We start from the raw sequence: 24853 nt of genomic DNA, 5'->3' as shown, positions 1-24853 counted from the left end.
AGCCCTGGTAGTTGGCCCCTCTGCGGAACTCTGTCCCCTTCCAGGAGGAGGATGGGAGGGAAGGAGGGAGGCTCTGTCAACATATTATCTTTTTCCTCTCCACCTTATCCTGCAGGGATGAGCCTGGACCATGGCAGAGAGATTGGGGGGATGGAGAAGCCTGGGGGGTTTCAGGATCCCAGGAGATTCTTGGCCTTCTCTCCTGTTCACCAGCTGAGCTGGGGGAGACTGCACCCCAGACAGGCTCATGTCCCTCCATGCACTCCCTCCTCAGTTTGGGGAGACTGATGACTGTGCATAGTGTTCCCAGCGTGAGGCTTTGCGGAAGTTGGGTGGGGGAGGAGGAAGATTTACGAAGGTCACAGGGATGGATGGGGACAAGGGAACTCAGCAAGAGAGACGGAAGGAAAGACTAAGGGGATGAATGGACACAGAGTTCAGAACCAGAGAGATGCAAATAGGAAAGGAAAAACAGGAAGATGGACAAAGACAGACAGACTGGCAAAGACAGAAATGAGGAAACAGATGGAGGAGACAGATCAACTGCATTACTTAGTGAAGATGAGAGCGACACAGGGACATAGAGAGCCAGGCAGACATGTTTGGCAAACTGTGGGAGACAGAGATAAAGACTGAAGAGACAGAGCAGAAATGCGGGTGGGGGAGACTCAGAAATGGGAGACCTGATGCTTGGTATTGGGACAGAGAATGGGAGAGACCAGAAATGTCTGCAGCCATATTCTATTACCTTGACAGACTGACATTCCTGCTCAAGGGCAGAGACATTGATTTAGTCTCTAAGAGATGTGGAAACAAGAAACATCCTGAGACACAAGCTCGCCCCCACACCTGCCTCTGAAGGGCACACATGTGGCAAGTGTCTGAGACACGGAAGAGGCCAGGTTGAGACAGGGTGCTGTGTGCCAGGCGGGGTCCCCCGGATGTGGCGTGCCCAAGCACTGCGAAGGCTGGCAGGTCCTGTGGGGGAGACAGGGCGATGCTGCGCGCCAGGCCGGTGCTGAACGGACAGCTCCCGAGCTCTGGGCCGCCTGCCCGAGGGGCGGGGCCCAGCCTCGCTCCTCTCCCTCGCTTGATCTCTAGCATTTCCACTGCTCGGGCCCCCTAACGTCTGCATCTAGTTTTCCAAGGCTTGTTTCTCACTCATCTCTGCTCCACTTCAGTCTCTGCCTCTCTCAGCCCCAACTCCACCGGTCTCTTAACTTCTGTTTTCTCTGTCTACCCCTCCTCTCTCCCATTCTGTCTCACCCTTCTCCCACCTCATTATGGCTTGTCTCCCTGTGTCTTCCTCTTTGGCCTATTTCCCCGTCCCTCTCTGCTCCCCTCCGTGATCTCGCCCCATCGCTACTCCATTTCTGTCTCTTCCCCATTCCTGTCCCACCTCTTTCTCTCCACCTCTCCATCTCTCCCTCTTCCACTCGGCCTCGTTTTGGCTCCGGCTGTGTGACCTTCACTCGTCCTTTCTCAGCGGCAGTTTCCACAGAAACCTCCAGCGGGGCGGGGGAGGGCGGGGACAGAAAGCAGACCCACCCTTTTCCCCCGGCTCCACCGGCCCTTCGGCCTCCCGCCCCCCTACCTCCCATTCCACTGGGATTTCTCACTTCCTCTCTTGGGAGCTGGGGAGTTAACGTTTTCAGCAGAAACACAGGATCAGGGTCACAGACAACTGAAGGTGGTCTCAGGGAGGTACACACATGCACATGATTACAAGGCCAACAAATCACCCTGGCCCAGGCACACACCTGCCACTGTCCGGGCTAGCCGGGCCACCACCACACTGAACTGATCACTCGCCCTCCCCTCCCCCAGCCCCATCTGGTTTCTGTCATTCTATGTCTCCTTTTCCTGGTGTCTCCGCCTCTCCAGATCCCTGCATCTCTCCATCTGTCCCAGGGAGAGCTGCCTCCTTCTGTCCTGGGAGAAGGTCAGTGGAGAAGGGCCAGCTGCCCGGACCTGCGCTGACCTGCTGTCTGTGGGCAGGGCGGAGAATCGAGAGAGTGCAGGGGTGCCCACCCAGTCTGTGGTTCTCAACAGTCTCCCTGGGGGGTGGGGAGGGGAAGCCCAACTCTTCGGTGCCCTCACTCCCCCAGGAAACGAGACCCGCGTATCCCCAGCTTTGGGGTTTTGTTCTTTTTTTTATTCCAACAGGGACTGGGCTGTGGCAGGGGGGAGGGATGGGGGCCCAACTGACCCCATCCCTGTGGGGGTCTCATAGAAATTCGGAGGTTTCTCCCCAAAAAAGAGAGAGAAAGAGAAGAGTCGAGGGGCGCCAGGGGACACCCATCTGCCCAGAGGCTTCCCACTTCTCCAGAAGTGGGGAGGGCTGCGTCAAGTCTTGGGGAGCCTGAGCAGTCCCAGGATGGGGTTCTCCCCGCGGACTGCCTGCCGCTTCTGGGAACGACCCCTGCAGTCCCAGGCCCCGGAGTCCTCGGTCCCCGCGCTCCTCTTTGTCCGCAGTCGGGGGCGGTGTGCGGGAGTCCGCGGCTCCCTCCGACGAGTCCAGTAGGGGGCGCAGGCGGGCTCTGGAACCGAGCCTGGGACTTCACCGGGAACCCAAGGCAAAATCGCGGCGTCCGGCGCCCGGCGGGCGCAAGTCCCGTCCCTCGCCCACTGGGGAAGCGAGGGCGACCGGGGCCTGGGGCGGGCCCGGCCCCTGCGTCAGTCCGGGCGCCCGCCCGTGGTCACTCGTGCTCGGCCAGCTCGCGGGGGCCGGCGGGGCCGGGCCGGGGCCGGGGCGGGCTGGTGGCTTCGGCGGGGGCGACCAGGCCACGCGGGGGCGCGCCGGCCCCGGACGCCCGCAGCGCCTGGATGCGCCGGCACTCCTGGCAGACGCGCACGTGGGTGCAGGGCGTGGGGGCGGCGGGCCGGGCCCCGCCTGGCGGCCCCGGATCGTCCAGGAGGCGCTGGGGGCCCCCGTGCGCGCTGCCCGCATCCGCGCCAGCTGAGTAGAGCTTGCCGTTGCTAAGGCGCATCTCGCGGACGGCGCGCAGCGACAGCAGGGCCCGGCTGGGGCCGCCGGGCCGCCGGCGCCGGCGGGAACGCGACGTCTTGCGGCAGGACACCGCGTGCCGCAGCTCCTGCAGCATCTCCTGGCACACCGACACCTGGGGGCGGCGCGGGGCGGCGGTCACGGTCTGCTCCCTCCTTGCGGCCGCGCCTCCTCCCTCTCCAACCCTCTGGTCCTCTAGGCAACGCTCTTCACATCCTCCTGCTCTCCCCGCCCCACCGCTGTGTTCACCTCTTTCTCTTTCCCACCTGCGCTCCCATCGTCTCCCTTCCTTCCATCCTCTCCTCACTCCCTAGTCTCTTCCCTCGCAGGTCCCTTCTCTCCCCGTGCTCTTCCTTCTTCTCACCTCTCAACTCCTGTCTGTCCTCCACTTCTCTCTCCCTTCTCCCTTATTCTCTGGATTTCTTCTTAAATCGGCCCTTCACCTCTGAGCCATGCTCCTCTCTTCCCCTCTCTCGCCTCTTGTCTTTTCACTCCAGAGTTTCTGACTGCATCTATTCCTTCCCTCCTACTTGTTCTCCATCCTGTCACTAATTCCTCTGCGCGGTGCTGACCGCCTACTGGTGGCTTAGATGCTAAAGAATCTGCCTGCATAGCAGGAGACCCAGGTTTGATCCCTGGGTGAGGAAGATCCCCTGGAGAAGGGAGTGGCTACTTACTCCAGTATTCTTGCCTGGAAAACCCCATGGACAGAGGAGCCTGGAGAGCTACAGCCCATGGGGTCACAAAGAGTTGGACACAACTGAGTGACTAACACTTTCACAACATACTGGCAGACCACCTACGGTGTCCCAGGCACTGTCTGGGAGCATTAGGGCCACAGCAGAGAACAGATGGAAGCCCCTGCCCTCCTGGAGGTTATATTCCAGCACGCAGAGACAAAACGTAAAGACATAGTATGTTCGATGGTGATGAGTGCTTTGGAAAAAAATTAAAATTTGGAAAAGAGATGGGGGTGTGGGTGGGGAGCAAGGTTGAATGTTGAGATGAGACCTTAGGGGAGATTCGTTGAGAAGAGGACCTGCAAGTAGACAAACGCAGGGCGGGGATGAGCTGCATGGGACCTGGTAGGAGGGAGGGCAGACATTTCAGCTGGATACAGGTGCGGAGGTTCTGGAAGAACCTGGAGCAGGTCAGGGTGGCCAGGGCAGGGTGGCAAGGAGGCATGGGAGGAGAGGAGGTCAGAGGAGCCATGGGGGCTGGCTTGTTTAAGGCCCAGAGTCCACGGTAAGCATTTGGCTTTCACTCCGAGTCAGATGAGCCGACTCACTGGAAAAGACCCGATGCTGGGAAGGATTGAAGGCGGGAGAAGGGGATGACAGAGGACGAGATGGTTGGATGGCATCACCGACTCAATGGACATGAGTTTGAGCAAGCTCCAGGAGATGGTGAAGGACAGGCAAGCCTGGCGTGCTGCAGTCCATGGGGTCGCAAAGAGTCAGACATGACTGAGCGACTGAACAACAACAGAACAACTGAGTCAGAAGAGTTTTAGATATAGGACCACTGTGCCTTCACCGGATCACTCTGGAGCTGTGCTGAGAGGGAGACTGTAGGGAGGCCAAGGGCAAGAGCAGGGAGCCCTCTAGGGAACCACTCTGATCACCAGGCAAGAGATGGCAGTGACTGGAACGGTGTTGTGGTGGCCAAGCAGGTGAGAAGAGTTTGAATTCTGGGTGTGTTTCAAAGGTGGAGCCAACAGTTTTTGCTGAGATCAGGAAGAGGGCGTGAGAAAGAGGGAGGGGAACGACGGCCTTGCCTGATGGGCGGGCAGGAGCTCCGTGTTGGCCACGTGACATCACGCACCGCCTGGTGGACAGCCAGGCGGAGAACAGGGAGCTGAATTTACAAACCGTGGGTTCAGGGCGAGGTCCCTGGAAAGGATACACACCTGGGGGCTATGGTAGTCAGCCTCCAAGATCCTGCCCCGAGGTGCTCACACCCTTGTGTAATCCCCTTTGCCTTTGTAGGAGGGTCCCTGTGTGATCCACAGAATAAGGCTAGGTCGGCTGACATTTCGGCTCTCTCTTGGATCCCTCGCTCTGGGGCAAGTCGGCTGCCACGGCCTGAGGACACTCAAGCAGCCCCATGGAGAAGTCGCTGAGTAAGAACTGAGGCCTCCTGCCCGTGGCCATGTGAATGAGTGTATTTTTATTCTATCTCAGGATGTTTTGACTTCTTAAACATCTTGCTAGCCAGGGAGAGACCGCCCTCCCAGAGCTAGCTGATTCTTAGGGACAGCGAAGGGTTGGAAACCTGCCTTTCATACGAAAACCCAACCAGTTCTGAATCTATACTCCCCTTTTATCTGACTCACACACCAAACCCTAAAACAACCCAGGGCAGGTACCAGACAAGTAGAGACCACCCCTCTAGCCCAGAACCTGCTAACAGCGTTCACGTGGCCGAGTACTAAGCCGTTTCCCCACTTGTCTTGCCTTTCCCAATAAAGCCTCTGCTCTAGGTTTCTCTCTCCCTTCTCCTTCCTGATCAAAGCTGGTGCTTTCCTTGTGGCCCTAGCGGCGTTGGTGGTCGAGGGGCGGCGGCAATCTGTTAGGTGATATAAGTAATAAATTCTTCTTTCCCTGGCACTGGCTTCTCCGTGTCATCACCCAGTCACTCCCATAAATTAAAACCCCAAGTACATTGTGAGACAGGGAGCCATCCTAGAAGTAGATCCTCTAGCCCCAGTGGGGCCTGTGTGTGTGTGCGTGCTAAGTCACTTCAGTCGTGTCCAACTCTGTGCGACCCTATGGACTGTAGCCGCCAGGTTCCTCTGTCCATGGGATTCTCCAGGCAAGAATACTGGAGTGGGTTGCCATGCCCCCTCCTCCAGGGGATCTTCCTGAGCCAGGAATCGAACCCGCATCTCTTACGTATCCTGGATTGGCAGGCAGGTTCTTTACCACTAGCGCCACCTGGGAAGCCCCCAGACAACAGCAACTGCCCATGACGTCGTGCACGTGACCTCAGCAGAGACACTGAGCTGCCAGGACCACCCAGCTGAGCCGCTCCCAGATCCTGACCTGTGGAAACTGTGAACTGGTATCAGTTTGCTGTTGGAAGTTGCTAAAATGGGGGATAGCTTGTTACGTGGCAAAAGATGAATAATGCAGGAGTCATCAGCATACAGTCTTGCAAACCATTTGGCTGGAAGAGATCACCGAGGGAGGGGAGGAAGAGAAGAGAAGTCCAAGGCCCAAGCCCTAGGGCCCGCCAAGGAGAATGTCAGAGAGGTAGGAGGAAGATGACACAGGAGCAGGGACCAGAGAGGGCTGAGGAGTTGGTGACCAGGTGTGTGGGAGCCCAGGGCTACCTCACCGTGATGAGGCTGGAGACTCAGGCACTGGATTTCAGATGTGAAGGTCACGGATGGCGAGACTGGCTTCGGCAGAGGGGCGGGGACAGAAGGTGGATGGGAGTGTGTCCAAGAATGAATGGAAGGACAGAAACTGGAAACACCCTGTCGAGGCTACCACAGAAGGGAAGAAACGGGCTGGTGACCAGGAGGGGAATCGGGGTGGAGAGAGAGGATTCCTTGAAGATGGGAGAAACGACAGTGTATCTGTCTGCCACCCGGCTTGATCTGATAGAGATGAAAACTGATGATGCTGGAGGGAAGGAGAGAAGGCTGAGGAATGTCCTTGGGAAGGCGAGAGGGGAGGAGGGAACCAGGCACAGGTGGAGGGAGTGTTAGCGAGGAGGAGCGTGGACGCTCATTTGGAATAACTAACGGGGCGCGTGGGGAAGGCAGGCGGGTGGCAGCATGTGGAGGTGAGGGCTGGCAGGCTCTCGGACTCCTCTGCTTTTCTCAGGCGAGCAGAAGCAAGGTCAAGGGCTCACAGCGAGGAGGGGGAGGAGGGGCTGGAGGCTGGCAGAAGGCGGGGAAGGTGGGAATCTCAGAGGAGCAGTGAGGGGGCGGGCAGCAGGGTTAGCGGTGGAGTGTGGGTGGGCAGCCCGCGCACACAGGGCGTGAGAGCGGCCAGCACGCCTGCTTCCTTGCTGCCGCATACAGCTGCATTCTCCTTGCCCCGTTGTCTCTCCTGCTATTTCTTCCTTATCTACCACCTCGTTCTCTCCCGGGAGCCTTCTCTCGGTGCCCCTCCTCAATCCTTCCCCCGCATCCTCACGGCTGCCTGCACCCTCTTCCCCCTCTATCCTTCCTCATGTCCGTGGACCCTCTCTCTCGTCTTCCTTCTGCCCTTGCCTCTTTTTTTTTTTTTAAATTGGCTGCACTGCAGCTTGTGGGATCTTAGTTCCCTGACCAGGGATTGAACTGGGACCCTCTGCCTTGAGAACACCAGTCCTAACCACTGGACCACCAGCGAAGTCCCTGCTCTCACCTCTTTCTGGAGCTCCAGGACCCCTGGAAGATCGTCTCTCCCCTCCCTGGCTTCCACCCCTTCCCCCGCATTCCTCCAGGAATGGCTTCCAATGCCACAGTCTTCACGACCCCCCCGCCACCCCCAGGGTCCCACTTCTCCCCGCACACCCTTCCTCAGCCTCCTTACCTCTTCCGACTCTGCGGACCTCCGCGTGGACCATATGAACTCCATGACCGCCACGAAGACAGCGATGATGAGGCCACAGATGAGCACGACAAAAATGCCCCCGATGTTCTCCATGCCCAAGCCTGGGGGTGGAAGGGGAGAGCCAGGGGTCGGGCCTTGTGGACCGGGGAGGAGGGGACCAGTGAGGGGCCTTTGGGAAGGGCAGGGCATGCGGGGTTGGCTGACCTTTGGCTCGGTGGTCCTCCTCCTTGGGGCAGCGGCCCCCCTCCCACCACTTGCGCTTCAGGATCTCCAGCCGGTTGTTCTCCTGAAGCTGAAGGATGGCCAGCGTGATCTCATCCCGGAACGGGGAGCCTGGACCGGGCACACGGCGGGGGCAGGTCATCAGGACCCTGGAGCCCTGTCCCCCAAGGCCCAGCTCCTCTCCTCCCAGCTCCACCGCATGCCCAGCATCTTCCCTGTCCACCCTCTATCTGACTACTGCTCACCACCTCCCCTTAACTACCCCTGGGCCAAGCTCCCGACTTGTCACATTTGTCACCACTTCCCCCTCCTTGGACAGCAAGGAGATCAAACCAGTCAATCCTAAAGGAAATCAACCCTGAATAGTCATTGGAAGGACTGATGCTGAAGCTGAGGCTCCAATACTTTGGCCACCTGATGGGAAGAGTCGGCTCACTGGAAAAGACCCTGATGCTGAGAAAGACTGAGGGCAGGAGGAGAAGGGGGCGACAGAGGATGAGATGGTTGGATGGCATCATCCACTCAATGGACATGAGTTTGAGCAGACTCCGGGAGACAGTGAAGGACAGTAAAGCCTGGCATGCTGCAGTCATGGGATTGCAGAGAGTCAGACACAACTGGGCGACTGAACACCACCACTCCCCTCCTTGTGGCCCCCACCCTTACTCCCCACTGAAGCTCTTCTCAACACAGCAGCCAGAGAGACAATTTCAGAAACACAGTCATAGATCACACCTCTCTGGTGCTTAAAACTCTCCAATGACTTCTGTTTGCAGCTAGAAAAAAAAAATGTTCACAGGTTCAACAAGATCCTGCATTCACTGGTCCTGCCACCTGGGGCTCTCTTAGAACCTTTGCTTCCACCTGGAATGTTCCTTACTTCACTCAAGGTGCAGCTCACACGGTGCCTCAGAAGGGTCTTCTCTAACTCTTTAAAATGCCAGGGAATTCCCCAGCAGTCCAGTGGTTAGGACGCTGTGCTTTCACTACGGGGAGCCTGGGTTCAGTCCCTGGTTGGTGAACTAAGAAATGGCAAGCCACGTGGTGCAGCCAAATTAAAAAAAAAAAAATGACAACAAGAACCCCACTCCCCGTCCATCTCTTCCCCTAATTTACTTCAGAGCAGTTGTGGCCACATGACATCACCGTATAAGGCTATGTGTTAACTGACTGCCATTTTTTGCCCCAGTAGACAGCTCAGGTGGGGGCTGAGCAGCTAGCTCCCCGCTGTGGCCTCTGAGTACCCAGCACAGTCCTAGCACACAGTAGGGCATCAGACCTGCCACATGAGTGGGTCCCCAGCCACACCTCTCCTCTGACTGGCCCCAAACCTCGACCACCTCTTTCCTCCCTGCCCTCAGATCCTTCCCTTAAACCATCCTTGGGTCCCACCCACATCCTACCCTCTACCAATTATGATAATTCTTTTTTAAAAAATATTTCTTCTGTGGACCATTTGTAAGGTCTTTATTGAATTTGTTACAATATTGTTTCTGTTTTATGTTTTGGTTTTTTGACTGTAAGGCATCTTAGCTTCCCAACCAGGGATCAAACCTGCGCCCCGCATTGGAAGGTGAAGTATTAACCACTTGTAATCCAGGTTGGTGTGACTCCAGATCCTGTCTCTCAGAGCACCAGGTGCCAAGGTTTCCCCAATAACATCACTGACCTTACTGCAAAGCTGCTAAGATTTGGGCTCGTTTGTTATGTAGTCACAGGTAAGTAATGCAGCAATCATCAGAATATAGGTAGGCTTAAAGCCAAAATTGGGTGACCCAACCAGTGGTGAGTTTCCAGCACCAGCCCTGGAAAAACACGTCCAGGTCTCCCTGGCAGATCCATCCATCATTCTTCCTCCCTCCCTCTCTTCCTCCCTTCCACCCATCCAACAACATCCACTGTTATTTCCAGAGCACCTGCGCTGAGCCAGGCTGTGGGTTTGGTGCAGAGAATGCGAAGTCAGCAAAACCACAGCCTCCCCCTGGAGGGGCCCTGGGGCCAACGGGAGAAGGTGGTGAGCCTCGCAGGGTTCTCCCTGCCGCCCTGCAGGGCTGGAGTGGATGGCTCCGCGGCCTGTTTATCCAGGTGTAGGGTGCAGAGACTCAGGAAGGTGGCGACACCTGCCCAAGGCCACACAGGCAGGAGCCTACACACAGCACACCCAGCCTGCTCAGGGAGGGTCTGGCCCACCCCATGGCCTGCTCACACGGCTTGGTTCCGGCTGCCCGGGGCCCCAGGGCCGCCATACCCAGCGGCATGCCGATGCCGTAGCCCTTGGTGTCGAGGAGGCCCCCGATCTGGGTGAGGTTGCAGTTGAGGCGCCGGTGGTACTCGTTCATGGTGGACTCGAGCAGGAAGGCGTAGCGGGAGTTGAGGACGCGGGCGATGCCCTCCTCTGTGCTCTTGACAAACACGCTGGGCTGCTTCGACTGCATGTAGTTCCACATCCGCTGGTACGTCTGGTACCGTGAATTCTGCGCAGAGGGAGCACAGAGGAGGGGAGGAGGACGGGTGAGGGTCCTCCCACTCCTGCCTTTCCCCCCGAGTCTGGTCCTCTGCCCTCCAGGAGGTCTCCCTCAAGCCGAGAGAGCGAGATCAGAGGAAGACAGAGCCAAGGACAGAGAGAGACAAGACAGACAGACCACTCAAGGCCAGGTCCAAACCATCCCCACACCCACCAGCCCAGCAAGGAACCCGAGGACGGAAGGCATGGGAAGGAGGGGGCATGGCCTGTTTTCTAACCCTCTTTCTCTCTCCCACCCTTGGGTCTTGGTGCGTCTTGACGCCCAGCCTGTCTTCCCAGTGTTCCCAGGGTATATCCAGAGAAGCTGGGAGGAGAGGCTGCACCCCCATTATCTCCCCAGGGCCCAGCTGGCTTCAGAGAGACCTCCATCCAGGCCAAACAGGACAGCGCTCCTCCTCCAGGCCCTGCGGGGACCTTCTGAGCAATGCCCTCCCCTGCCCTGAGCCGCTGTGCGTGGCGCTGACCCCGCCACTGAGCCAGGGTGGCCCCGGGGGCCCACCTGAAAGAAGGTCATGGTGGAGCCGGCGTGGATGGTGCCGTACTCGATGTTGGTCTGGTCCGCCAGGTCGTCGGCCGACTCCACGGGCACCTCCATGCGCTGCACGGTGAGGAAGGCGGCCAGGTTGGCCGTGTAGGAGGAGATGATGATCAAGGTGAAGGCCCACCTGAGGGGTGGGAGGGGTGAGCTGTGGGCTGGCGCCACCCCTGCCACCTTGCCCCCGCGGCCGTGCACCCCACTGGCGGCGCCCCCGCTCAGCGACCCCAGCATCTAGAAGGCTGACTGCTGACTGGGGTCACAGAATCCCATGGACAGAGGAGCCTGGCGAGCTACCGTCCATGGCGTCACAAAGAGTTGGGAGGGGCTGGGATCATAGAATCTGGAGCCAGATACCTGGGTTTACATTTTTTAAAAGATTTTTATTTATTTACTTGGCTGCGCCAGGTCTTAGTGGAGCATGTGGGATCTAGTTCTCTGAGCAGGGATTGAACAAGGGTCCCCTGCATTGGGAGGGCAGAGTTGAAACCATTGGACCACCAGGGAAGTCCCTTCTCTGGGTTTAAGTATTACTTCCACGGACTTCCTGGTAGCTCAGACAGTAAAGAATCCATCTGCAATGCAGAAGACCCGGATTTAATCCCTGGGTCGGGAAGATCCCCTGGAGAAGGAAACAGCTACCTACTCCAGTATTCTTTCCTGGAGAATCCCATGGACAGAGGAGCCTGGCGGGCTACAGTCCATGGCGTCACAAAGAGTTGGACACAACTGAGCGACTAACACTTTCTTTCCAGAGACTTCTGCTCCCAGAAACACAAGAGAATAAGACGGTCTGGAAATACCCTCTGTGAACTATTAATAGAAAACTGGACAGGGTATAGGAAATGACCTTAGACAAAGGACCATAGGCATCACAGCACCAGGATCCCCTGAGGAAAGAATAATGAAGTAAGACTTGCTTGCCATTACCCAGCTGGACTTAATTTATAGACGGCCGTGCCAGGAAGGAAAACCCAGAGTCTGGCAAACTCACTGAGCTGTAGAGATGGAGATCAGAGATCAAGAAGGCCAAGATGGCTGGCATTCATGAGACAGAATGCCCAAGAGGAAGAAGCAGAATGCTCAGAGTTCTAGTAATCTGCATAGCTTTCTCTTTTGAATCTTTGGCTGAATGTCAGTCTGTGTATGCACTGGATAAAACTCCAAGGGGTCAGATAAGGATGACTTTCAAAGGGAGAACAATTTCCAGGGCTCATAGAGGGATAGGAATCTTTTGAGCTCCTAACCAGAGTAGAGAGATTTCTTTGAATGCATAAGACATTCAATAGAGATCCAAAAGGATAACACATTAGAATTAGAGTTAAGTTAGCCCAAGAATATGTTATGCTAGACCTACCATAAAAGAGCTTAAAAACAGGCCTGGAAAGGCTCAAAAGAATCCACAAGTAACTGTCTTGCAGGAAAAAAAAGCAACAAACCCCAAGATTCTTTAATACACGCAACAATGTGAACAACATAAAATCCACAATGTCTGTCATCCAATAAAAAAATACCAGATAAACAAACGTGCAGGGAACTGTGACTTACAACTAGGAAAAAGTTGCTCAATGGAAGCCGAACTAGAATTGGCAGAGATGATGGAATTAGCAGACAAGGACATTAAACAGCTATTACGAAGACATTCAGAATGATCAAGGATGTAAAGAAAAACATGAACATATTGCAGAGGGAAATGGAAGAAAGGAACAGAAATCTGTGTATGAAATATACAACATTTAAAAGGAAATTTTTATTGGAAGGATCTACACAGATTAAACACTGCACAGAAAACAGATTTTGAAGACAGCAAAAGAATCTATTCAAAAGAAACACACAAACACAAAAAATGAAACACAAAGAGGGAAAAAATGACCGACAATGAGCACAGAGCCTCAGTGGCCTGAGGAATAATACCGAGTGGTCTTACATCCATGACCGGAGTCCCAGAGAGAGAAGAGAGTAAGGGGGTAACAGAAAAAAATATGTGAAAAAGTAATGTCCAAAATTTTTCAAAGTTAGTCAAAATTATAAACTTGCAGATCCAAGAATCTCAATAAACCCCAAGTAAGACAAACATACATACACACATGTTATTAGTTATTTCTTGTTTTAGAAATAGCTAGTAACACTTTACATCAAGTTTATAAAGTCTGAATTTTTTCTGAATGAATGCAACTAATTTTTATAAGTAAATGCTGGGTTTTATGAGTTTTCCAGGTGGCTCAGTGGTGAAGAATCCACCTGCAATGCAGGAGACATGGAGATCCAGGTTTCATCTCTGGGTCAGGAAGATCCCCTGGAGAAGGAAATGGCAACCCACTCTAGTATTCCTGCCTGGGAAATCCCATGGACAGAGAAGCCTGGCGGGCTACAGTCCACGGGGTCGAAAAAATACACGACTTAGCAATTAAACAACATCAAACAAATACTAATAATTATACTGCAGGTAAATGGTCTCAGCCTGGGGTTGGCAAACTATGGCCCACAGGCCAGATCTGACTTTCTGTTTTTGTGCAGCCCACAGGCTAAGAGTGGCTTTCACATTTTTAAATGCTTAAAAAGAAACTGAAGGAAGAGTAACAGCTCATGACAAGCGACACATAAAATTCAAATTTCACTGTCAGTGTCCATAAAGTTTTATTGGGGGAACTCCCTGGTGATCCAGCGGTTAGGACTCTGAGCTTCCAATGTGGGGGGAATGGGGAGTGGGTTGGATCCCTGGTTGGGGAGCTAAGATCCCACATGCCCCGCTGTGCAGCCAAAAAAAAAAAGTTTAATTGGAACACAACCACACTCATTCAATCAAGGCTGCTTTTGTACCACAATCAGGGTTAAGTAGATGCAACAAATACTATACGGTCAGCAAAGCCTGAAATATTTATAATTTGGCCCAATACTCAAAAAAAGTTTGCCAATCCCTAGTCCAAGGCCTAAGTACGTGCTGTCTATAAGAAAACCACTTTAAATATAATAGTGTAGGTAAGCTGACAATGAAAGGATGGGGAAAAGACATACTGTGAAACACTACACTAAAAAAGCTGGGGATGGCCCTGGTTGGTCCAGTGGCTAAGACTCCGTGCTACAGTGATTGAACGGGGGCCCTGGTTCGATCCCTGGTCAGGGAACTAGATCCCACATGCCGCAACTAAGATGCAGTGCAGCCAGATAAATAAGTACTTTTTTTTAAAAGCTGGGATGGCTATATGAATATCAAAAAAGGTAACCCCAAAACAAGGAATTTATCAGGACTAAAGAGGAAGTGAAAGTGAAAGTCACTCAGTCATGTCCGACTCTGAGACCCCACGGACTATATAGTCCATGAAATTCTCTAGGCCAGAATACTGTAGTGGGTAGCCTTTCCCTTCTCCAGGGGATCTTCCCAACCCAGGGATTAAACCCAGGTCTCTTGTATTGCAGGTGGGTTCTTTACCAGCTGAGCCACCAGGAAAGCCCAAGAATACTGGAGTGGGTAGCCTATCCCTTCTCCAGAGGATCTTCCCAACCCAGGAATCGAACCAGGGTCTCCTGCATTGCAGGCAGATTCTTTACCAACTGAGCTACATAATAGCAAAGGGGTCAGTTCATCAAAAGGACACAACAGTCCCAAACTTTGATGCACCTAATGACACCGCTTCAAAATTCATGAAGCCAAACCTGAGAACTGAAAAGAGAAACAAAATTTCTCCACAATTACAAGCGGTGATCTCAACACTCTTCTCTCAGTAATTGATAGAATCAGTAAACAGAAAGGCAGTAAGCATATAGAAGACATGAAGACAAGAGTAACCTACTGGTCCTAATTGACATTTACAAAACACTGCACCCACTGACAGCAAAACACACATTCTATGCCAGTGCATGTAGAACATTTACCAGAATAGACTCTATGCTGAGTCATAAAACAAGTCTCAATAAATGACAAACGATTAAAATCCTACAGAGAATTTTCACTGACCACAGTGGAAATAAAGTAGAAATCAAGGTCCCTGGAAAATCCCCAAATCTTGGCTCCATCACTGATGAGCTGTGAGACCACAGATTCACCCGTGAGGTTAAGTATAATCGTAGGCCCCCATAGGAATTCCCTCACAGGCCAGTGGTTAGGACTCTGTGCTTTCAATATCAAGAGGGTGGGTTCAGTCCCTGGTGGAGGAACTAAGATCCCGTAAGACTCAGAGTGTGGCCAAAATCACAGCATTTATAATAATAGTAATAATGATGATGATGATTGTAGGCTGCTCCTCACAGGGCTGTGCTAAGAGTGAGTTACAACACAGGCCAAGTGCCATGCACGTGTGTGCTTTTGTGGTCCTGGTGACTCTGGAAGAACTTGGGAAAAGAAGTACCCACTGGCCTGGCTCTAGACCCAAAGGCAGTCACCTGTCTTGGCCTGGCCCTCTGTCCTCCCACCAGGCAGATGAGAGGGGCTAGGCTCCCTGCCGAAGTACAGATACAGATCTGTGGGGCCTGAAGTCAGGAAAGATGCTGAGAGGTCCTTCCAGACCACCCCCTCTTCCAGCGGATAATGATGAAAAGAGCAGCTGTCCTCTGCTGAGCATGCATGCACACTCCTGTGCTAGGCGCTGGGGTGCGGGTGGAGTGTAGGATAAACGGATGAATAATACGCCTTTTCCAAAAGCAACCCAAACTCAACTCACACAAAGTTCCAGGGTCTGCCATGAGCTCTCTGGAAGCCAAGTCTCTTCAAACCTACCCCACGGGTGAATGCTGTCATTCACTCAAGACAAAACTATTCAGTGCCTGGTACACCCCAGGTACCCCGAGACCCCAGGGGCAGCATGGCAGACGGGTGGTGTCGATGGTGGGGGTGATGGGGCCATTCACCAAGACTGAGCCTGGGGATCAATTTGGGAGTAAGGACGTGAGCTCCGTTTTGGGCAAGCGGAGCTTGAGGATACCTGTTGGGCTCATGGAGGGATCTGAAGTTGAGGACTTGGGAAGGGAAGCCGGGGGTATACAGAGTGGTGGTTCCTGGGCAGGGAGTGGCCCCAGGGTTGTTTAAGGAAAGTGCTTGGTGGAGGTGTGGGGCACTCTGGTGACCACAGTGATTGTGTGGGGTCCTGATGTCACTGGGTGGGGACAGGTGTTGACCAGGCAGCCCAGTCTAAACATGGAAAATCCCGTACATGATTATCTGACTCTTAACTCCCTGATACATAAAAACCAGGGCTTCTCAGGTGGCACTAGTGGTAAAGAGTCTGCTTGCCAACACAGGAGACTCAGTCAGGTTCTATCCCTGGGTCAGGAAGATCTCCTGGAGAATGAAATGGCAACCCACCCCAGTATTCCTGCCTGGAGAATCCCATGGACAGAGGAGCCTGGTGGGCGATGGGCCTTGGGGTTGCAAAGAGTTGGACATGACTGAGCATGCACAGACATAAAAACAAAAATATTTTTGGCATGGCTAGAATAGAAACCAACATTTCTAGAAAGATCCCTATTGTTTAGATTGAGGAACAAAGCTGGATGTTGTTTTGTTTGAAACCTTGCCAAGAACTGTTCACGATTTGGGGAAACCGCGTCTCTGACAGCAGCCCTGCTGTGGTATTTGAGTCACTACGTGAAGACACTTGGACCAGCTGCGTTGATGAGTCTCACATTCATGGTGATTTGTGTTTGTACAGATATACTTATCTGCCAATGATTTCAAAGCGTCACGCCTCAGGTGTTGACTTCATTCTATTAAACGGTCTGTCTTCTCATAATTGCAATGGTATCCACTACCTGACCACTGCTATCTGTCTTGGAGCACAGTCCCGCCCAAGCATTTAGGTATCGCTCTCCTACTGTTTTATCATCAATCACTCCCCCTTTTCTCCTTTGTATTGAAATCAGGGCATTATATTGATTTGTTCTGAATCATGTGTGTAGGCTGATGTATTTGAAACCTTTGAATTTCATTAAGGCAGAAAAGAGATGTTACCAAATATTTGTTATAAAAACAGGGCACTGGGCTCCTTGGTGGCTAAGTGGTAAAGAATCTGCCTGCCCATGCAGAAGACATGAGTTTGATTCGGGAGGACCCCACATGCCACAGAGCAACTGAGCCTGTGTACCACAACTATTGATCCTGTGCTCCAGAGCCTATGAGCTGCAACTACTGAAGCCCAAGCGCCCTAGGGCCCGGGATCCACAACAAGAGAGGCCACTGCAATGCGAAGCTTGTGCACTTCAGCTAGAGAGTAGCCTCCACTCGCCACAACTAGAGGAAAGGCCACACAGCAATGAAGATCCAGCACAGCCACAAGTAAATAAAATAAATTTTTTTTTTTAAGAAGGCATTGAAGGAGTTCCCTAGTGGTCTAGTGGTTAAGGGAGGCTTCCCCGGTGGCGCTAGTGGTAAAGAACCCACCTGCCAATGCAGGAGACTTAAGAGACACGGGTTCGATCCCTGGGTTGGGAAGATCCCCTGGAGGATGGCGTGGCAACCCACTCCAGTATTCTTGCCTGGAGAATTCCATGGACAGAGGAGCCTGGTGGGCTACAGTCCACAGGGTCGCAAAGAGTCAGACACGACTGAAGTAACTTAGCACGTGCACATGCTAGTGGTTAGGAGTCTGCATTTTCACTGCGGTGGCCTGCATTCAATCCCTGGTCAGGGATTGAGATCCCACACGCTGTGTGGCGTGATCAAAATAAACAAATAAATAAAGTAGTGTGTGTGGTTTTATTTTTAAGAGCGCACTGAGTCTGTGAGCACTGAAGACTCACTGGTGTGGAGTGAGAGAGAGCAAGGGCAAAGGAAGCCATGCTGAAATGGAAGAGAGGATCCAAAGAGGTAGGAGGGAGCCAGGAAGACACAGCAGCCTAGGAGCAACGAGTTTCTAGAAAGAGGATGGCTAACAGGCTGTGCTGGCCATATCAATAAAGGGGGCCCATGTGACCCTGGTGGAGTGTGGGGAAGGGAGCAGAACGAGACCTGAGGTTTGGGGGCTTTCTTTACCAGGAGGGCGTGAGGAGAGGGTGACCCGGCCTGAGAAGCTGACAACGGCAAAGGAGGTCTAAGGACCAACTTCAAGGGAGTGACTGGGGGAGCCCAGGAGGGCCAGGGCTGGGGTCAGAGTCTGAACTCGGAAATACTGATTTTCAAAGCCGAACTGGGGCCTCCCTGCTGGTCCAGTGGTTAAGACTCGGGGCTTCCAGTGCAAGGGGTGTGAGTTCAATCTCTGTTTGGGGAACTAAGACCCCCACAGGCCATGGGGCATGGCCAAAAATGATAAAGAATCAAGGCAGAAGTGTCCCAAATGATGATGCGCCCTTGGGTGTGGCTGCAGGAGGCTGTGGCCTGGGCGAACAGGAGACGAGGGGCCCAGGAGGCAGGCTCTGGGTGGGCTGCTGCTGCTCCTGTGGCAACCACATCCCCGGGGCATAGAACACCCAGCTGGGGAAGAGGGTCCCTGACTGAGGAGCAGAAGGGATGGGCTACAGAGAGGTGGTCACTGGTCCCCCACCTGACCCGGAGACTCGGCCAGATTCGTCACGGCGGGTCCCTGCCTGCCCTGCAGCCACCTCCTCACACACGCCGCCCGCTCCTGCCCGGCTGGGAGGCGCCTCCCTCTCCTTGGCAGGCCTGCCTCTGCACCTTTAGGACTCAGCCTAGATGTCACCTCCTCAGAGGCGCCGTTCCTAAGCACCTTCATTCTGCACTGTTCTTTCACTGCACCCTGTTGGATTCTTCAATAGCTCAGCCTATGTACATCTGATACATCGTTACATTTAAAATGCTAATAAGATTCACTTAGGATGTGTGGTAGGCAGAAGAAAGCCTTGCCCCTAAGACGTCTGTCTATATGAACATCCCTGGAACTTGTATGTTCCTTCACAGAGTAAGAGGCTCTTTACACGGGACTTCCCTGTTGGTTCAGTGGCTAAGACTCTGCACACCCAGTGCAGGGGGGCCCAGATTCGATCCTTGGTCAGGAAGCTAGATTCCATATGCCGTAACTAGGAGTAAGCATGCTGCAACTAAAGACCCGGCATGTCACAATGAAGATCAAAGATTCTGAGTGCTGGAACTAAGACCCAGTGCAGCCAAATAAATAAATAATTTTTTTTCTTAAAAAGGGTCTTTGAAGATAGAACTAAGTTAAGCATCCTGAGATTGAGATATTGACCTGGAGTATCCAGGTGGGCCCATGGAATCACAAGGGTCCTTATAAGGGGAAGAAGGAGGTCAGAGTCACAGAGAGATTTGAAGATGCTGTGCTGCTGGCTCTGAAGCTGGAGAAAGGGGCCATGAGCCCAGGAATGCAGGCAGCTTCTAAAAGCTGGAAAAGGCAAGGAAATGGATTCTCCCCTAGAGCCTTCAGAATTGGCCCTCCCAACACCTTGACTTTAGCCCAGTGATATCTATCTTGCACGTCTGACCTCCAGAGCTGTAAGAGAATAAATTTACATTGTTTTTAAATCACTAAGTTTGTGGTAATTTGTTGCAACAGCAACAGGAAAGGAAGGCAGAGTGTAACTCCTGAAGTGATGCCAATTTCAAAATGTTTAAAAGAAATCATTGAAATTCAGAAGTTTCAAAGCCAAGCAAATTGTAAATAACTGCCAGATGGTAGTTAGTTGCACTTAGTTGAGAGAGAGAAAAACCTGCCACCATTATGGTTGGTCTTGAATGAACAAGTTTTGAATCAGACAATATCATTGGGATACATTCCTGGCATAAAATATGATGTCCTTGTGTTTATTTATCTGTTAACTTATTTATTCTCAGCTCCCTCACCTCTTAATTTCTCACCTGAGTATGTGGCACATGCAAAGGGCTCAGAAGCACTTTGTGCTGAATGACTATTGATGCATTGACTGTAACTGACAGGGATGGGGCCCGACGTCTTGGGTTGCCCTGGAGAGGTCACCAAGGGCCTGGGGAGCAGAGCCAGGCTCAGGCAGCACCCAGGGACTGGGGGGGTGGGTGGCACTGGGGTGGGAAGCTGGCTCAGCCCCGCCCTGCCTCTAGCCAAATGCATTCTCTCTAGCAAGCCACTTCCTCTCTCTGGGTCTCCGTCTTCCAATCCATAAAACTGGGAGAATGTTCCTTGTTCTAGGCATGCTCCTTGGCTTTCTGTGGTTCTAAGGAGGAAAAGGAGCTTAGAAGAGTTACATGAGCTGCAACCAAGCCCATCTGCTATTTAAAAGACAGGATGGGGACTTCCCTGGTGGTCCAGTGGTTAAGACTCTGCAATCCTAATGCAGGGGGCACAGGTTCAATCCCTGGTTGGAGAAGTAAGGTCCCACATACCATGGGTCTAAATAAATCAAAGACAGGGTGGCAAACATGAGCGCTTATGGAAGCAAGGCCAGAAAGTGACCAAAGGAGGCAGAGGGGCCTGTGGCCAATGGAACAGACATCACCACCAAGTGGGAATGCCAGCTGAGCAATACCAGATCTCCCAAATCTTTGAGAAAAGTGAGAAATCTGAATTTGGGGAGTTCCCTGGTGGCCCCGTGAGCGGGCTCTCACTGCTGAGGCCCCGGGTTCAATCCCTGCTTGGGAAACATTCCCGCAAGCCATGTGGCACAGCCAAAACAAAACAGAAAAAGAAAGAAGTCTGGGACTACCCTGGTAGTCCAGTGGTTAAGAACATCCGAGCTCCCAGTGCAAGGGACATGGCTTCGATCCCTATAGAATCTGGGGAATTAAGATTCTACATGCCACGTGGCCAACAAATAAACCAATTTAATTAAATATTTTTCTGTTTTTTGTTTAGAAAGAAAGAAATCTGAATTTGTAAGTGAATTTGCCCAATTTTTAAATGCCAACCAATCCGAAAAATGTAAAGCTATGAGCAAGACACCACTGGTCGCCAGTGTCTGCTCTCTGGCATGAAGCTTCTCAGAGCTTGTCTCGGGGGCAAAATAAGTTCTATTCAAGGTACTGGGTCCCCAAGGGGCTCTGAGGGAGCAGCTGTCTCTGAGTGGGCCTCAGCCTTGGCCTGCGGACGTGAAGGCTGTCGTGGCTCAAGGGTTCTAGTCTCTGATTGCCTGGGGCAATGTCTCAGACAGCGACTACAATGCCCACACTGTCCTGATTATAACCCCTCTGTCAGCAGAAGCACTTTCCCATCATCACCTCGCTGGATCCTTACAACCTGAGACGTGGGCATTTTTCACTCCCATTTCTCAGATGAGGAGACTGAGGCACAGAGAGGGTACAGCCCGTGAGCGGCAGAGCTGGGGCTCAGCTCCCCCTACCCTGCGTCCCATCACACGGCTGGCGTGGGGAACAGGAATGGGCCCAGGTCTCAGGAGGGTCCCCCCCCACACCCCACCAACCCCAGTTGGGGCGGGCAGACAGCCTCTCACCAGACTCCGCTGACGCAGCGCGTGGACAGCGCCCGGGGCATGATCTCCGAGCCCTGCTGCATGAAGCCCCCCACGGGAAACCAGAGGCTGTTGCCCAGCGTGTACTGGTTCTCCAGGATGTGGGGGCGCGCCCGCAGGCACGGGTGCGGGTTGTACCACTCGTAGGGGCTCAGCCTGTGGAGAGACACAGGGGGTGGGAAGAAAGAGAGAAAACAGGAGAGAGAGAGGGCCACCGTGATCAGAAGAGACGGGAGGACACACGTGGAGAGGCAGAGAGACACAGACGGACAGGGAGACACGCACACAGACAGAGACAGAGGGGGCCAGAGAGGAAGGGGACAGAAGAACGAGAAGGGGACAGGCCTGCAGAGGACCCCAGAGCCAAAGTCAGAGACACAGGGAGGAAACACAGAGACCGGGCCGGAAAGGGAGAAGGGAGGGCGGCTACGGGGAACCCAAGACTCTGAGTGGAGGCCGAGACAATCAGGACAGACAGAAAGGGCAGCCGAGGAGACCCCGGCTCCTGCCTCCTCCCCGCCCCCTCCCTCCCAGGCAGCAGGTAGTGGACCCACCTGGCGGCCAGGAACAGGACGCAACTGACGGCCAGATAGGCAAGAAGCATGAAGAGCCACACAGCCGGAGAGAAAGGGTCCAGGAAGGAAAAGTAGCCGGGCTTGCGGCCCTGGTGGGAGAGGGAGTGAGCGCAGAGTCCCCCCCGCCAGCCCCTCTCAAAGCCCTGGGGCCCACAGGCCCCACCGTGGCAGGCAAGGTCCAGCCAGCAGCCCCTGCCTCCCTTGGGCCTCAATGCCACCCCCGCCCCATCCCCAGCCGCGTCTCCAGGGCAACCATACCATATGCACACGGTAGAGGATGCTGATCCCCAGGGTCATGAAGGGCTTGGAGAAGTCGATGACCTTCTCCCTCTCGGCCGTGATGGTGAACGCGGCCACAGCCAGGTCTGCCTTCTGCTGGAGGGGAGGCGGGGCGCGGGGGCAGAGGGGTGGGCCGGGGAGACAGATGGGCAATCAGAGAGAACTGTACCGAGGGAGCGATTTGGAGTATCAGAAGCCAAGAGAGAGAGACACAGAGAGGAGGACGGCAGGAGGAGCCAGGGGACCAGACTGGCTCCGGGAGTGCACCGCGGGCCCCCTGTTGGACCCCTGTCATCTCATGTCCTCCTTCCTCCCAGCTGCCCTGCCTCATCCAATCTCTCCCGCTCCCCTCCCCCACGTCAAGCTCATCATTTAAGACCCTGCTTTATAAAACCTACCACTGACCCCCCGCCACTCCCACCACACCAGGGTCCTGAGATTGGAGTCAAGATACCTGGACGCTGACCCACTCAGGACCCTCCGGGAGTCTTGGTTTCTCTTTGGTATGAACAATTAACAACAGGTAACATTTATCAAGCTTACTACGTGCCAGGCTCTGAGCTAGATGCCAGTTTATACGGTTTATCTTGTATAATCTTCTCAACAGCTGCCTGGGGAGAAGCCCCATTTTACAGCTGGGGAGACTGAGTCTCAGAGAGGCCAAGGCACTAGGGAATAAAGGCACAGCAGCTGGGGACCATAACACAGAGGCGTGACCTCCACTCTCCTGCCCCCAGCAGGTGCTAGGGACCCAGGTGTGTGTGAACGCAGTCATCCTGAGACACAGGACTAAGCCCAGCTCCATTGAGAATGACCTCGAGAGGATCTGCATGTGCTCTTGAGTCAGGGAGGGGGGGGTGGCTGGGGTCCAGGTCTGACGTGGTGAAGGGTAGGGGCTGGAGAAAAGGGTGTGTTGGGAGGTCTGGCTGGCACATTGGGATGCCTGATCCAAAGAGGCCATCTTGCTCTTGCCCAAGTGGACATCAGCCAGTCGTTAGCTGTGGGCAGGACCCAGGCTGGGAAAAAACCTGGCACCTCACACACACATATACACACCCTAGACACACACACACACACACACACATTGCACATGTGAGCACTGTACACGGTCAAGTCTACACCAGCAACAACACGTGCACACCAAGCCAAATCCACGCGTGCACGCAAGTGGACTCAGGCAGGCAGACACATGCGCAGCACACAAGTGTAGGGCGGAGTGGTGATGTGGGGGGCATCCCCTAGAGGCACAGTGCACACACGTGAACATGTGGCCTCACGTGCACACACACACGACAGAGAAGGCAGGGAGCCGGGACGGGCCGGGTGCAGGAGGGGGAGCCCGGCTCTGAGCCAGGTGACCGGGGACAGGGGCTTCCATGTGTCAGAGCCTCAGTTTGCTGCTCTGTAAAATGGGGGCAGTAAGTGTGGGCGAGACATCTCCTGGGTCGGGACCGGGCTCCCAGGATGCCTCTTCCAGGAATAACGGCTCCGCCCCCACGGCCTCAACTGGGGCCAGCACTGACTCCCAATTCAAGCACAGACCTTCAACCCTGAGGCTGAAACAGAAGAGTCAAGGTCCTAGATCACTGGCCTGGGAAGAGGGACATACTCACCGCCTCCGAGGGGCTGAGTTTGAGAGCACGGGAGGGAAGAGAGGCTGAGACAGAACTGGGGTAAGGAGAGAGGGCTCAGGCCTTGAAGGAGAGGTGGCACAGGCTGAAAACAGAACCAGGGTCACAGGGCGATCAAGTGGGGCCCACATGAAATCCACGATCAGGGGAGAAGAGACCAATCTGAAAGCTAGCTCGACGTCAGGGAGAGAGGACAGACCCGAAAGACAAACCAAGAGTAGAGGGAGATGACGCAGATGACACGATTCCCGCAAGGTGGGGGACAGACGACACGGCCCCAGCGAGACTTGGGAGCAGAGATGGTGAAGCCAGAGGCTTCGACGTGTGGCAAGGGCCCAGAACACACGGAATTCACAGCCCACCCTCGGGAATTTCTGGATGTTGAGAGTAAGGAGTGGTTCCCTCTGGTTTTTTTTTTTTTGCCCACAACGTGCAGATTCTCAGTTCTGTGACCAGGGATTGAACCTGTGCCCCCAGCAGTGAAAGCACGGAGTCCTTACCACTGGACCACCAGGGAAGTCCAATTTTCTCCTTTCTCATGCATTTGCCCCTCTTATGACTAATATGTGAATTGTCAGGAACAATGCCAGCAAATATAGGAATCTTTTTTATATTTTACACACCCCAGAAGGTCTGTCTTGGCAAAAGTCCTCCATGATAGCCCATCAGCCTCCTCACTGCCACACTCCGCTAATAACACCCCCAATCCAAAGTGAGAATCACCTGTTTAAAACCCAGGGGTGGCTTCCCCACTGCACCCAAGACAGTGTCCAGGGTGGCTGGAGCAGAAGGGGAGGGGGAGGGGACTTCCCTGGCGGTCCAGTGGCTAAGACTCTGTGCTCCCAAAGCAGGGACCCGGGTTCGACCCCTGGTCTTGTCACAACTGAGACAGAAGATCCTGTGTGCCGCAACTAAGAGCTGGTGCAGCCAAATAATTAAATATTTAGAAAAAGAAAAAGAAAGCAAGGGGCAGGAAATTCAGTGGAGTGGGGACCAAAGCCCAGCAGGGCCTTGCAGGCCAGGGTAAGGCAGCCAATTCTGCTCCAAGGACAGTGGAGGACATCACATCAGAGGGTATGAGCAGGAGGTGACTGATCTGCTTGCCTTGAGAACAGACCACAGGGGCAAGAGTGGAAGCGGGCATAGGGGTGAGATGGGCAGGGAGAAAGCTGACTAAAGGTGTCCA

At 53.9% G+C, this 24853-nt stretch overlaps 1 protein-coding gene across 3 annotated transcripts in view; it reads right to left on the bottom strand.

Annotated features, from left to right (window-relative positions):
- Positions 1-2133: 2133 nt before the first annotated feature.
- GRIK5 (glutamate ionotropic receptor kainate type subunit 5) overlaps positions 2134-24853 on the bottom strand; it is a 61459-nt gene continuing 38739 nt past the window's right edge. For 2 of the 3 annotated variants that reach the window (XM_043434951.1, XM_043434954.1), the window contains 8 exons: positions 22016-22132; positions 21737-21846; positions 21165-21338; positions 10803-10968; positions 10028-10253; positions 7762-7890; positions 7537-7658; positions 2134-3122 (listed from right to left, as the gene is read on the bottom strand). In XM_043434951.1, the coding sequence (XP_043290886.1) occupies positions 2700-3122; positions 7537-7658; positions 7762-7890; positions 10028-10253; positions 10803-10968; positions 21165-21338; positions 21737-21846; positions 22016-22132 (1467 nt within the window). In that variant the 3' untranslated portion in view covers positions 2134-2699. The remainder of the gene's footprint in view (positions 3123-7536; positions 7659-7761; positions 7891-10027; positions 10254-10802; positions 10969-21164; positions 21339-21736; positions 21847-22015; positions 22133-24853) is intronic. The other variant, XM_043434952.1, reaches the window with a different exon arrangement.

This window comes from Cervus canadensis, chromosome 18 (assembly GCF_019320065.1).
Source record: "Cervus canadensis isolate Bull #8, Minnesota chromosome 18, ASM1932006v1, whole genome shotgun sequence".
In the NCBI taxonomy this organism is placed as follows: domain Eukaryota; kingdom Metazoa; phylum Chordata; class Mammalia; order Artiodactyla; family Cervidae; genus Cervus; species Cervus canadensis.
The sequence above is the reverse complement of the archived record's forward strand: the minus strand, read 5'-3'. Positions and strand labels throughout refer to the sequence as shown.